The sequence below is a fragment of the Myripristis murdjan genome, chromosome 18 (assembly GCF_902150065.1).
Source record: "Myripristis murdjan chromosome 18, fMyrMur1.1, whole genome shotgun sequence".
NCBI classification, from domain to species: Eukaryota; Metazoa; Chordata; class Actinopteri; order Holocentriformes; family Holocentridae; genus Myripristis; species Myripristis murdjan.
The window spans coordinates 15,821,221-15,834,821 of record NC_043997.1 but is presented as its reverse complement, the minus strand read 5'-3'; the positions used below and the strand labels follow the sequence as shown (position 1 = coordinate 15,834,821).

The following is a 13,601-nucleotide window of genomic DNA, read 5'->3' as shown; positions in this document are numbered from 1 at the left end:
TGAGATTTATTGTGCTTTTACTACAGGTGCTACCACGGGGGGAGGAAAGAAGTGCAAAATATGCAGGTGATGATTTCAACTCCATCTGCCATACAGAGCGATATGGTCCAAAGGGATTAACATGGTTTACACAGTGTTTACGTAAGCACACAGTAAACTGAGCGTGTGTATCTGCCGTCCAGAAATGACTTTCTCACAGTAACACACGTTTGAAGGATTCTCCAAGTTGCGGACAGGCTGTGGATGCAACACCTAGCATGTGCTGCCATCTGTTGGCTTTCTGGCTTCAGAGTGACATTAAATACAAAGCACTTGGAGACAGCAACTCAGAATATCAAAGAATCTTTAATTCTTTTAGGAGATTAAGAACATAACTTTCAATTAATAAAAAGACTTCTGAATGACATAATCTGAATATAAAAAGGCCTGGTAAAACTTCCCCATAATCAACCACTGATGAAATACTCTAATCTTGACTGTAGAGGGGAGAAAAAAAGTATTAAAAAAATGATTAAAGCATAAAATTGCAATTAAAGTATCCAATAAGTTTGCTGTATAATGAGACTGTGTCTCAGTTTAGTTTTTGGCTGTAATGACTTAGCCATAAAGCTGAAACTTGCATCTTAAGTATAGTAAATCTCAATAATGGATAGGACTATTATGAATTTCTGAATACAGACACACATAAGCCGTAAGAATTTGGCTCACTTTACGCCCATAAGCATCGCAAAGTTGCTTCTTAATTTCCTGTGTTGATGGTAAGGACAGCCAAATAGGTGGAAGCCAGCATCATTAATGAAAATACAGGAAAACTGTGGTTGGAACGAGAGTCTGTAACAGGGATGAGTATGTGCTGCACAAGCTCTTGATTACCACTTAGACCCGCCTCTGCGTAAGCCATTTATAAGCAAAATTAGCTCAGTCCACTTTCCCCAAAAACATTTCAGCACTTGACTAAGAAATGGACCATGATTAATATTGGCACCAAGCTGCATTTGGGATACATGGTATTTATATAAACCATTGTGGCCAAAATTATAATAAAAAAAAAAATTTGTCTAGATCAGTGGCCTTAAAAATGCCCAAGAGGGTTTCCTATGGACCACTGCTAAGAGAAATACTGTTGTTTGTTTAAGAGCAAGCAAAGCCCTTTAAATGCCACCGACTGGGGATAAGATGAATTATATAGGACAAGATAAGTGATTCCGCTTTTATTGAAGGTAATTATCATGCACAGGGAAGCTCCTTGGCCCCTTGTTCTTGAGGTCACCTCTGTGGTTGGGGACGTGTCCATAAGGGCGGCCAGGGCCCCGGCTGCCACCCCCATTCCTCCACTCGAAGCCCTGCCTGTAACCACAGAGGAAGCCGGTAGTTTTGATTTTAGCAATCATGTTGATGTGTTGCAATGTGGCGTGACGGTAGAGTGACTAGTTTTTAAAAGAATAAGAAAAAAGTGAAGTGAAATCACCCCAAAATAAGTTAAGGCAAACCCAAATGCTCATTTTAGCCCGTGATTGGTTATGAGTCACTCACCTGAATTTCTCCTCATTGAGGTAGTCAGCTTTGAGTGCCGACTTGGACATGCCCATGCCTGAAGGAATCCTGTCCGGGTATCGCACGATAAGCTTGGTGCCCATTAGTTCATGGCCCTGATGAAAACAAATCACGTAAGAATCAAAGACGAGGAGGAAGAGAAATCCAGGGAGACAAGCTGACGCACCTCCCTGTACAGTTTGATTGATTTTATTTGGCTCTCCTGGGCCATTTTTCCAAGCAGTGATATATTGGTTTGTATTTTGTTTTTAAATAACCTGTGGGTGCCCACCCACTGTCCACCTGCTGATGGATGTAAAAAACAGACTGGCAGCCAGATGTTTGGTTTCTCGTGTGCACGGATGTCTTAATGGATTCATTAGAAAATAAAAGCACTGAAGCACATGCGGGTGCTGCACCATTAACCCAATAATACCCTCTTAATCCTATCACAACGCACCTGATCCATGGATTTGGGTTTGACCAATACATCACTACTCTCAGAATTCCATAAAATTAAACATGACATAACACATATTACTAAAAAAGTCTAGTATACAGCTCAAAAAAATATAGTCACAATCAAAGTTACAAAAACCGAATATTGTGAATACTACAAAAAGTGTTTCACAGTCCTAATTTCTCTTATATGCATATGGGCAGGTGCAAATAATTTCTATGTCTCATGGAATGGATTAGCAAGAGCCCAATCATAGAGAGAGAGAACAGATAGGCAGGGATCCACAAGACTGAACCAGTAGATAGTTGTGCTGTAATTAAGAGAAGAAATTGGACTTCGTGACCAACAGGTGATTGCTGGTCTAGTGAGGCAGAGGCGGTAGACAGGAAATGGTGTAGCAGGGACTTAATATTACCTGTTTCTGCCTTTTTACTTTTTTTCATCTATTTCCTCCTCTACTGCCTCCTTTGCCCACCTAATAGTCCATGACTTACACCAATGTCCAAAATGTGGCCTCACTCTACATTTTTAAATGCATGTGGGCACAGTGGGCGAACTTGTGCAGTTGATTTGAGAATCACATCTGCCACCTAATTCACCTAAGTAACTTCCACCAAATTCAGTTATTCGACGAGTGAAAGTGAAGGTGATGAGGCCACACAGTTGTAGCCCACAGTTAGGACTTAAAGCATCCCATCCATCAGTCCAACCCATTTCCCAGAGTGCAGGGCTGACTTACGTTAAATTGTCGGATCGCTTCATCACATTGATCTTGGCTGGTAAAGTTTATAAAGGCACATCTTTTGCCAGTCAGTAGCTTGACACTATGTATAACCCCAGCGCTGCAAGAGAGGAGACATTCTTGGTGAATGGACGTCATCAATCCAAGGTAGCTTTAGGGCTGTTATCTTCATTTTTAAGTTACATTTGCTGCAGTGTTGCTGTTTTAACAGTTTCTGGTACGGCCAAGAAAAAAAAAAAAACACTGAATACAAACATCAACAGTCTTTAATTATATTCATCAGGAGGCTGAGTGACCTTTGGAGCTGACGGCTGACTAACCCTGAGGACAGTATTAGCTTCACCCCAAAAGACGGTATCCACTATTTCAATCAATTAACCAATAAATAAATATATTAACATTAAAAATACATGCAAAAACAGCTTCAAAATGAATGCTATATATGCCATGTAACATAATTTAAGTAACTGGTGCCAAGGAGGGCTGCTTGCTGGCAGATATTTGTAAACAATTGAAAACGAGATCAGCTGATTTCATTGATTACTTCCTCTTCTCTGGGTGAGGATTTCCTAATCAGTGCCATCACCTGATACAGTGTTTAGTTGGAATGAAAACATGAATACTCTCAGCACTCCAGGGCACATGAATAAGGTATTCATTTTTTTAAGATTATATATTTGATTGTAACAATTCTCTAAAATGAATGCACATGCATTGTGAAATGAAAGCCATCCTTCTGATTCCCTTACCTGCTAAATAGGTCAGTTATCATGGGCTCAGTTACAGTTTGAACCACGTTTCCCACCCACACTGGAAACAGTTCCCTGTTGAAATGTAAAGATGGTGATAAGAGATTTAAAAATTCAAGTAGTGTGTTACTGATAATACACAACCCACAGATTTTAATGCTGTGATATCAACCTTAGTGTATTCCTGATTTTTTTTTAACCTGAGCCATCATATAAACAAGGTAAAAGCAGCAGTTACAAGTCAATTACTTTCTTCTTGCTTGGAATGCACAGTTACTACAGGTGGAAAGCACTTTAAGCAGACCAGCCAATACAGGCACCAATCGAGTATCACTCAGTTATTTACAGTTACAGGAAGAGGTGCTTCATTTGATCAAAATATGCACATTAAAACTGTAAGACAACCAATCAAAACAAAATTAGACAGAGTTGAGGAGAATGTGTACTTTTTCCATAAACTGCAGCATTTGAGCATTTTCATGCTGGTTTGCCAACTGGTGTCAAGCCAGCAAGAATAATACAAAAAAAAAAAAAAAAGCCTTCCAGCCAAAATTTCGGCATAAAATACATAATGATGAACATGTGCTGCACTGAATGTTGCATTCCAGCCTGAGTGACTCCATTGTGAGGCACAGGCTGTTTTCTGTGGCTGCTGATTTTATGCTAATGAACCAATGCTCTGATTGCCCACGCCATTGGACAGCTGGGCTTTCAGCTCTGATAGAGTTAGAAAGTTTGAAAACGAATCTTGGTGAGTAGGAGACTAACAGTCGTCATACAATGCAAAAAAAACAAAAAAAAACAAAAAAAAAAAACTAAAATGGAAAAATACGCACGGTTTTGTACGATCTTCAAAGTAAGTCCTCACAGCCTGATTAGGAATGGGCTGTGGCTGACTGTGGACATTTGACATATTTTGGACAGGGCCTAAAGGTTTGCTCTTAAGTGGTGTTTTTGGTGTATCCTGGGACTGTGGAGGAAGAGGAGGAGGAAGAGGGTGATGGCCGTTTGGGTTGGCTGAAGGAAGTGGAGAGGCTCTGGTAATATTCTCGACTGAGGCTGGTGGGAGGGGGCTACGAGCTGGATGACTGTCTTTAGACCTATCTCCTAAACACAAGGACAAGTATTTACATTAGTAAATTACTGCAAAAAAAATCAATTAGATAGACTTCTCATATTGTAGCATTTTGTTAATGCAATAGCCATAACACTTTGCTTAACTGGAATTAAAAAGATTAATTCAGGATAAAGAAGGTGTTGTGCCCACATAATGCACCAATTTTACTAAAGCTTCTTCATATTTCTTCATATGCAAAGCAGAACTTAAGGATATGACCTTTAAAAGTAGCAAAGGTAACACTCACCTGATGTACAATTTAATTTGGACAGCACCTCTAGCGCTTCATTAACCGTCCCGTGAATTATTAAGGCATTTGAGCTCTGCTCCTGAGAGAAACCATACCTCTGGAATGAAAATACAGGATTCCAGTTCAGCTACAACACCAAAGAAATGAAAGACCATCTTTGCTTAGCATGATGATTCTCTTCTCGTCGACATGCAGAAGGTGAAATCCAATATTTTTGCATCATATTTTTAATGAGATCACTGTCAAGTTTTTAGTGTTTAAATAAAAATTCCAATACATATCACTGTGTCAGAGGATGAATTTCGTTAACATGCCACAACATGGATTACACCAAGGTTTTTTGACAGTTTTTGCTCTGTTACCAAATGTTAATAGGAGATGTGGAAAAAAAGGAGACTGTTATATATGCTGTTTTATACCATTAGTTGTGATATCTGCACCCGCATCAGTTCCTGGGCAGCGTCTGTACGGGAGCTGTCCAGCTTCAGAACCTCCTTAAAGGCCTGGGCGGCCTCCTCGTACCTCTGTGGGGAGAGGAAATCATCATGAGCTCCACATGCCCACCTGCTGCCTCATGGTGCAGGGAAATGTAGAAAGGTTTAATTAATGTGATCAATGTTTCAATCACATATTGAAGAATCAAGGAATGGCATCCTGATGGTTCAATATGTGATGGAAATGCTGGTCACATTCTTAAATCTTAGGGGCTTTCTACATTTCAGTGTGCAGACTCTACGTTTCTTGTTTTGGATGTGTGTGCTCAGTCTCCACTGACAGGCATAAACACAAGCACAGGCTCTTCAACAAGTAAGCCCAGTTATAAAGGCTTCATAAATAAATTCATTAATGATTAAGGCAAACTCTGCAAACTCTCAGTAAATAATAAAACCAATTTTGAGTAAACAGTAAGTCTGGACAGTCAAAAGGCATCTGTAAATAATTTGCTGGTGTTGCAACAAGGCCAAACAGACCACAAGATCAGTTCAACCTGAAATATCACTATCGTCCACTGTGACTTAGCTATATGGCACCTATGGTAAAACTGGGTAAGTATTTATTTATATAGTGTAAAAAACAAAACAAAACATTGGTTACAGCTTCACAAATGCTAAGAATTATTTGCTGTTCTCAATTTATATTGTTTAAAATGAAAACTGCTGGTCAGACTAAGGAAGCAAACTGCAAACATCACATTGGGCTCTGGGAACTTGTAACAGGCATTTGCTTTTTACTTTTTATAGTCAAAATGATTCATCATAAGAATTATCGACACATTGTTTGACAGTGAAAATAATTGTTAGTTGCAGCCCTGGTGCAGATTTGACAAAATGTATCCATTTACCTTGAGGCCAGCCAAAGCCCTGCCCTTCCTATAAAGGCCTTTCACCCAGCCTGGATACATACTGAGGGACAACTGGGCGTCTGTCAGTGCCTTCTCATACTGCTGCATTTTTTCAAAACAGAAGGAACGATTGCCAAACAGCCTGAAACACAAATAACAGTGAAAACACTGGCAATACAGCCTGGGGAAGGCGCTTACCGAAAGAAGAAAAAATTGGTAAACATTTGTGATAAGCGATACTTACTTAAACTCTTGAGGGTTGTATTTAATTGCATCTGTGAAATATTTCACAGCCATATCAAATTCTCCAGTGCTTGCAAACTTATTTCCCAGCACTGCAAAGAAGAAAAACGTTTGTTAATGTTTTGTTGATAAAGCATTATTTACATATAGACTATGATTTTTCTCTAGGCAATGATTAACTCAGCTGGCTGACATTTTATTGACGTGGTCGAAACTCACTTGCAAGCTCTTGGCTTATTTTTATATTATCTTCAACAGTGGGATTGCTGGGGGTGTCAGTATTCTGTTGAGACAAAAGAGAGAGAGAGAATATTAACACAACATGAAGAAGTAGGTGTAGGTTTCCCTGGATGTCAACCCATGTGTCATAGAGCTCTGAGAATATGTATGTTTTTGCTCTCAAACTGTAGCTGCGTTTCATTCATTTTTTTCCCATGTCCTCTCATCTTCCAATCAGCATGACACCTATTTTTTCAAACAGCTCAAGCTGGACATCTTTTTTAATTATATGATTATTTAATCTCTCATTACACATGTAGTTTGGATACACCAAAAGCAATGTTATGCCACACTGTATTTAATCACCTCTTAACCAAATCAATACCTCCTCTACTCTAAATATTTACGGCAACATAAACTGAGATAAAACAAAAAGATATTTATACCAGGCCTCATTCACCACCTGTTCCTAAGAAGAAATTTCTTAAAACGAAGATGCGTGCTGACATGTTTGTGCAAAACTGGTTTATGCACATTCTTCAATTCTACGGTTGTATACTAGGATTGTAATTACAATAATATGTTATTCATAATATATTTTTTAAACATTTATTCAATTACTTTCATTATTTTATAAAGCCTTAAGGCCTTGTTAACATAAATAAACACTACACTAACACTTCTTGAGAGCAAACCTTTTTTCCCCGTCTGCATTGTTCTCATACTTAAACATGGAATGTCCACATTTTTGAGGTTGACACAGTTTTAGTCTTGCAAATGAAGATTTTTAAGCTTCGGTGCTTCCGTGACCTTCACCAGCCCTCCCTGGATAGTAATCTTATTCGGTTTATTGAATAAAGTTTACTAAACTGAGCCAGAGAGGGCACTGTTACACCTTGGTGAGTTAGGGGAAGAAAACGACAGGACGGGAAAAGAGCACGTTGCCTGTGGGCGAATGTCAGAGGGTTCTGACATTATGTGCATGGATATGAGTGTGGCTGTGTGAGCTGTCAGCTGCTACATGTATATGGGTTGTTATGGTTACTGAGTAGAGGGTGCTGTAGTGGTGAGTTGTGTGGTGTTGGATTACACGTTTAGATATTAGTGAAGGATGTGCATAGCAAAACCACAGGATGCATCGTATAGAGGCACACAAAAAACTGAAACCAAAACATAAAGATATACACATGCACATCAAACAGAAGGGTTATATAGGGTATGTGGGGAGGGAAGGGGTGGATGAGTGAGAAGGAGACAGAGGGAGAAATATGAAAGACAAGAAGGTGTGGGAAAAAACTAGTTAGCATGGATTCTGGTGGGTAATACATTGTGAGATTTTTGTTTTTTTATTTTTTATTTTCCCTAGTTTGATGGCACACGTATCGTGATTTATATTTAGACTACGGTTACTTAATCATTTTAGAAGAGCCAGGGGGTGATGGTGGTGTCCCAGAATAGCTGACCATCTATGTAGAGTTTATCGAGTTCCTGCAGCAGCACTTCCACTTCAGAATCACTTAAGTTTTTTTATTTGATTTTATTTCGTTTTTTTTTTTTTTTTTTTACAGTGCTCGACTTACTTTAGACTTCCATCAAGACATTCTTGACTTCTCTTAATTTGATGGATTTCTCTGTTATTTCTGTATTTCATGGACCTGCGGTCTCATGCCCTCTTGTAGGATCAAATTGCACACGCTTTCATTTTACAAGGACAATGAGATTCATCATTATAAGAACACAGATTTCATGACATAAACTGGAATTAATCTTAACCCGGAATTATTTGCAGCCGAGTTAGACATTTCTAAGGCCCTTTCTCAAGAACAAATTGCATGAAAAAAATACTAAGATATTAGTGAATGAGGGCCCCTGTTATTAAGCATCTTTGCTTAACTTTTTGGTTGTTCTGTCAAACTCAGTCAAAGTTACTGGAGCTGTGAAGACTTCATGTTAGTTGATTAATTCCAGCAGGTAAATTAAACTTGTTTCCAAGATGCCAACAAAAAATCTCCAAAACAACCCCTCTGCTGGGTCGCTGCTAGTTTGTTGAGTCACAACACTGTACTTTTTTCCCTGCAGCTTTTATGCTTTGGCATTACTAGCAGTAATTTAAAAAAAGGCACATGACACACAAACCCCTGGCTGTCTGAGATACCAAGCGCAATAAATCAAGTGGTACTTTCATGTGAGGTGTCTTGCACTTCCCATACAATTAACTCAAATTGCAAAGTTACTATTTAAAGTATGTGAATTAATGCGATTTATGAGGAAAAAGCCTAGAGGCAAGACGAGCGGAAAATTGTACCAGCACAAACTACAAACACCAGAAATGGTTCTTGGGAAATTCTCATCTATCCTGCACTTGCTTTGATAAAATCCAGTAAGCAAATTATTTCCTTCCAAGCCCTGAAAGGCAAAGGAGGAGGCATAACGTCAAAAATAAATAAATAATTAGAATGAGTCCTTACAGAATTTGAATGTTACGTGCAACGCCCTCACCTTGTTTACATCATTCTGGTCTTCATTAGGTTTGTCTGTGGCTGGTTGAGTTTCCTCTCTAGCCGGGGTTTTCTTTTTCTCCCTCCTCTCAGGCCTGGGCTTCTGCTCCATCTTACGCTTGGCTATGAGAGCAGCTTTACTCACAAAGGTACTGGTCAAATCCAACACCTGGTTTAAAAAACAAACAAACAAACAAACAAAAACAGACTAAGAACCAGCAAGATCTCAACCAGAAATTTCATCCATAAGGGTGGCCTATGGTTATAGTTCATTATCACCATTTAAAGTTACTGATGAAATCCAAAACAGAACGTGATAAATGTAATGGTTTCCTTCTGTCAGTCCAATTGTAAACGACAGTATTGTAAGAGAAGATTTGGGTCTTATATGTTTTTCTCAGTTGTGTGATCTACAGTACATAATGAACAGAATGACTGAACCAGTGTTGTTGTCTTGCAACTGCACTGTAAGCTACACTCCACGGTTTCAGTGTGTGTATGGAGGCACGGTTTATATTTAAAATAAGCTTTAACCAGATTGAATAAGTTAGTGAACTTTCAGGATACTCAAGGCTACAAACGCCTTGGCAATGAACACACTTTTTACTGTTATAAAGAATATTATGTTTTCATTACATTTGAGGGTGCGAGGTTTAGCTGATGCCTTTATGTTCTCAGAAAAAAATAATAGTTTCACTTCTCATTTCCATTTTAAGTGGACAAATGTACTTGGACGACACAAACCCCCAGAAGAGGGAGGATTTTAGAAATATGAACAAATTTTTATGAAAGAGGTTTGGTTCAGTGCCACTTCAGAAATTAACAATACGACAAAGGCATTCGTTTGGTGCGCTGCTCGCTGATAGAGAAAAAATTAAATAGGAAACTGACTTGCAGGGGAATGGAAATTACTCCCCTCCAATAAACAATTTACAAGCAACTCTCTGTACCTCCGAGTCATCTGAGTCACTCCCAGGTTCGCTGTCATCTTCACTGGATTCCTCTTCACTGCTGTCACTTTCAGAATCTTTAGTTGGTGTCAGCTGTTTAACACTGAAGCTGGTATCATTTTTGGTGGATTTTTGATTATCTTCCTTACTCTCCTCTTCTTTTGACTTCTTTGAGTCATCTTTTGCCTGTGAAATACATTCAAAAATGACTGTTAAATGGTGTGAATATGAACCTTTGTGGGGTTTATGGTTGCAAGCTCATTTGGGTTTGTTCCCTTGTGCAGAGCAAACAAATCCAGTAACAATTACCTCATCACTTTTCTGTGGATTCTGTTTTTCCTTCTCAAGCCGTTTTCGTTCCTTCTGCCTCTGTTGGGCGAGAAATAGAGGAGTCACACAACTCGACTTTTTCCCCAAACTAATGTTCAGTCGGTGCTGCTAAGAGTAGAGCCAGTAGAGAACAGATGGAGGGTGAAACAAGAGGAACAGAACTTGCCTGTTTCTTAATCCGCTTCTTCTCAGTCTTTTCTTTGCTTTTTTTCGCTCCCTGTAATACTCTGGCCCTCCTTTCAGCATGCTAAAAAGAATTCAACCATTTTAACTGAGCAGAATCAATGGAAAGGACTCAACTGGCTTCGTGACATCAAACAAAAATCTGAACTCACGCTCTCAATCGGCTCAGTTGGTATAGAGGACAAGTGAGGAAGCTCATGGCCTGATGATGTGTAGCGATGCAGTGGAGGCATATACACAGAGTTGGCTGGATTCCCAATTAATCTTCTATTAATAGTGTCAGACAGACCAGAAAATCCATGATAACTGCCACGTCGGGGTCCCCAGAGATGATTTGCAATATCATCATCAGAGGGAATATCTAGGTCATTATCCATATCAATACCTGTTAGGGGATAGGAAGCTGTTAAGTTGTAAATTGGGGGTACAGATTAATTAAAATTGTGCTAAAATGAGAGCCATAAGCAAAGTCAAGGATCACTGGGTGCTTGTTGAGATGTAGGACTGAGCCACTAGGTGAAAAAAAAAGGGAAATACTGTCTGTGGACAAAGAATAGAAAAACTTCTACATCTCACTTCAAAACAGTTCAGAAAAGAAAAAGAAGAAACCTAATGCACCACCATAATAAAACAAGGGACATTATTAAGTGTTTTCTTACCAAGAAGTCCGAGCTGTACTATCCTCTGAAAAGGTGGATTTTTCTCAAACAAATCCACTACCTTTTGCTAGAGGGAGGGAGAGAGAGAGACACACACACACCAACAATGTCATTTTCTCATAGTTACCTTCAGTCATTGTATTTAACTTGCTGGGGTAATTTTACACATTGAAAATACAAACAGCACTGAGCATGAAATGATAAGTTTCACTTTCGTTTTCCACTTGGAAAGCTATGAGTCATCCCAAGCAAATGTTATCAGTGGGCGTTCCCCTTGTTTAATTGTGTACGCTCTTGACAGTACAAGATAAATAGATATCTAATCCGGAACCCGTGCTAATACACCTATTAATATTACTAGAGAAAAGTACATAAATTTGGATGGCAAGTTCAATCCTTTTAAAATTTAGATTACTTATTTTTTTAAGTATAACAAAGAAGTGCAATATACTCTTAATCTAGTGGAATCCAGAAGGATGGTGATGCCAAAAAGTAAATTACCTGCAAGCCAAGGAGTAAACTATTAAAAAAAAAAAGACAAAGGGTCTTTAATGAGTCTCTGTAATGTTTTCCAAACCGGTGTGGGCGTGGAGAACAGTTTTCTTTTATGAGGCCATAAACTGCACAACTTTTGGCCTCTTGTTGTGTTTGATTATAGTTAAATATGTTGGCTACTGTCTTCATAAAGCTCTCAGCAGACCACTTTAAACGTGTTCTTACCTGCTAACCAGCTAGCCAAAGACCCACACCGCAAAAGTAACGGGTCTTTCAAAAAAAACAAGTCCCTGCGGTGATTTACAAACTAATGTGGGCGACGGGCCATTCGTGCTCACAGAGGCTACTGAGTCACTTCAGCTGTTTAATCGTCTTTTAACTCGTGTAAACCGAGTTATTCACCTCATAATAAAAATAACGCAAAACAGGACGTGTCCCTCTGTATGCAAAACGGTGCGAGGTGAACGGCAGGAAGTTGGGTGGTGGAGGGGTGCCATGTTAAAAACTTTCTGATGCAAATGACACTTATTTAAAGTGGACATCAGCGCCTAAGAGCTTTTTTGTTTGTTTGTTTTACTGGAGATTAACAATAAGCGTCAAAAGGAAAGGGTGGCTACGTTATGATCCCAAGATGCCATGCTAGCTAACGCGGGCCAGCCGTGGGAGAAGTGGGTGCGGAAATATGGGTGATAGCCTCGCTTTCAGTGTTTATTTGACGCTAACATCGAAGAAGACAGTCAAACAGATTACTTACGACCATTCGGGCGTCTGTAAACTCTGGAAAGAAGAGGAAACATGCCAAGTCAAATCTGCTGTCTTGACATTTAGTCAACAGGAGCAGGCACGGTCGTATTTCACAGCAAACCACTTTGAAACAAGTAACGCTAGCGAGCTAGCTGGTCGTCAGCCACACAACTTCTTTAAACAAGTGAATTAACATTTTTCCTACCTTCATATTCTCTAAAGATTGCCATCACTGATAACACATATCCTGCTATGGTATAAATACACTCGGACTCGATTAATAAACAACAGGCTGCATTACTTTTACACTTCAACAGCGAGCTCGTGAATCACGCGCGCATATGCTACGCGCGCGCTGGCCTCGGTCTGACGGGAAGCCGATGTGGTTTTTTGTTTTTTTTTTACACGGAACTTACCTTTTTGTTTCACGCATGCGCACTGTTGTTCAGAGCCGGCGTTGCCAGACCTCGCGGAAGAAAGAAGCAGCCAGGTCTGTAGAAACACGCCCTAGAGAAGCACGCGCACACAGGGTGCACAACCTACCACAATGTGAGAGATGCTCAGTTCACATCCCAGTATGAATTTATCTTGATTTCATGAGCAATCAATTCCAAAATAGCCTTTACTCTAATATGTAATCTTGTTTTTAATCTCTAAAGGAGTTGACGCATCTGTGGGATGGGCTCAGATTTTCAAAAACTGCTCTCATTATCTGTGGAGACATGATTGCATGAGAGAGATGATGATAAAGTGAGTTTCCACTGTCGAGTTTGAGGTTTCCATACCCAGGCAGGTGGAAGACAGTTCACAACTCCAGCAGAAACTAATCTCTGACATTACATTGTGCGTTTTTCGTTTTTTTTTTTTTTAACTCTTGTGAAGCACACTGTGACCTTTCTTCTGTGAGAGATGCTATGCTAAATAAACTTGACTTACTTACAAGGACATTCAGTGCTCCATTCAGTAGTTTTCCACTTTAGTTTTCTATTTAAGTTCAGGTTTCTATTTTGAATACACTCACAAGTTGTTACCTTGATTTTGCTTGTTATGTATAATGATGAAGTGGGTTTTCATATGTGCTCTCAAG

At 39.4% G+C, this 13,601-nt stretch overlaps 1 protein-coding gene across 1 annotated transcript; it reads right to left on the bottom strand.

The window, feature by feature from the left end:
- Positions 1-326: 326 nt before the first annotated feature.
- Positions 327-12,900, bottom strand: LOC115376611 (uncharacterized). The gene is made up of 18 exons (XM_030076311.1): positions 12,720-12,900; positions 12,525-12,547; positions 11,276-11,342; positions 10,769-11,001; positions 10,600-10,680; positions 10,413-10,472; positions 10,104-10,289; positions 9,155-9,322; positions 6,656-6,719; positions 6,438-6,528; positions 6,194-6,335; positions 5,271-5,375; positions 4,849-4,948; positions 4,321-4,591; positions 3,485-3,559; positions 2,733-2,835; positions 1,534-1,649; positions 327-1,347 (listed from the first exon to the last, which is right to left on the bottom strand). The coding sequence occupies exons 1-18, from the start codon at positions 12,742-12,744 to the stop codon at positions 1,212-1,214; spliced, it is 2,046 nt and encodes a 681-aa protein (XP_029932171.1). The 5' UTR covers positions 12,745-12,900; the 3' UTR covers positions 327-1,211.
- Positions 12,901-13,601: the final 701 nt, after the last annotated feature.